Source organism: Sinocyclocheilus grahami, unplaced genomic scaffold (genome assembly GCF_001515645.1).
Source record: "Sinocyclocheilus grahami isolate Dianchi unplaced genomic scaffold, SAMN03320097.WGS_v1.1 scaffold13268.1, whole genome shotgun sequence".
Classification (NCBI taxonomy): Eukaryota; Metazoa; Chordata; class Actinopteri; order Cypriniformes; family Cyprinidae; genus Sinocyclocheilus; species Sinocyclocheilus grahami.
In genome coordinates this window covers 2,010-3,255 of record NW_015514820.1, presented here as the reverse complement: position 1 = coordinate 3,255, position 1,246 = coordinate 2,010, and the positions used below count along the sequence as shown (strand labels likewise).

General features: G+C 37.5%; 1 protein-coding gene across 1 annotated transcript in view; it reads left to right on the top strand.

The window, feature by feature from the left end:
- Positions 1–1,246, top strand: part of LOC107578976 (phosphorylase b kinase regulatory subunit alpha, liver isoform-like) — a gene marked incomplete at both ends in the record, with an annotated part of 5,576 nt that overhangs the window by 2,345 nt on the left and 1,985 nt on the right. The window contains 4 exons of the mRNA XM_016264870.1: positions 1–78; positions 167–267; positions 361–494; positions 618–774. Coding sequence (XP_016120356.1) covers positions 1–78; positions 167–267; positions 361–494; positions 618–774 — 470 coding nt within the window. The remainder of the gene's footprint in view (positions 79–166; positions 268–360; positions 495–617; positions 775–1,246) is intronic.

Below are 1,246 nucleotides of genomic sequence, written 5' to 3'. Positions count from 1 at the left end.
ATCACGTTTTCAGTGCTGAACACACCACCAGGGACATCCTTTCTTTCATGGCCCAGGTTCAGGGCCACAACATGCCCAGTAAGCCCTCAGGGTTTATCTTTAATAAGTGGATTTCATGCTTTCTTTTAGAGGATGACTAGCCATCTCATTCCATTATGTTTTTCAGAGGCTTCCATGTATTTGCCTGTTGCCCCCATCATGAGCAAACACAGGAAGTCTCTGAACCTGCTGGATGTTCCTCAGCACAGTGTTTCTCATCACACCAAGGCAAGTCTCCACACTCCCACATAAAGTGAATAAATGAAATAAATGGCCCATAGTTTTGATTTATGTCTGTTTTTGTCTGCAAACACACACTAGGCCGATAGCTTTGACCTGCACTTGCCACATGATTCTCATGGGACCACAGACTTTGCCTATCTGGTCAATCAGCTAAAGCATTGTCCAAGCCTTCAGGACCAGGCAGATATCCTCTATGTCCTCTATGCTATGAAGTGAGAATGTTTATAAAACTGACTGTGCATATCCATTATAATTTATTTTATAATCCATTTTTAATCTAAGTCTAAAAATCAATCATTAAATCATTCTCCTCCCTGGTGTTTGTGTGTGTTTAGGGGTCCGGATTGGGTAGTAAATCTGTCAGGACAAGGTGAGGTGACTGTTCGCTCCCTGCTGGAGGAGCTGTATGTTCGGGCGGGAGCGTTTAAGGAATGGGGCCTCATCCGCTACATTTCAGGCATCCTGAAGAAGAGGGTGGAAGTTCTTGCTGAGGTGAGACCCCATATCTATCAATGATTGTTTCATCAACAACAGCCACATTTTTTTTTATATATATATATATATATATATATAATTAAAATGTACATATTCAGAATTTTGAAATTTTAAAACTTTGTTACACTATGATTCAGAAGTGTGGAGTCGGTAAGAATTGCAAATGTTTTTAAATGTCTCATATACTCACCAAGGTTGCATTTATTTGATCAAAATACAGTAAACATATTGTGAAATATTAGTGCAAATTAAAATAACTGTTTTCAATTTTAAAATATTTAAAAATGTAATTTATTTCTGTGATGACAAAGCTGAATTGTCAGCATCATTACATCATTGATACTTTAGAAATCATTCTGATATGCTGATGTGCTGCTCAAGAATATTTCTTATTATTATTATCAATGTTGAAAACAGTTGGGCCGCTTAAAGGGGTCATATGATGCGATTTCAAGTTTTCTTTTCTCTT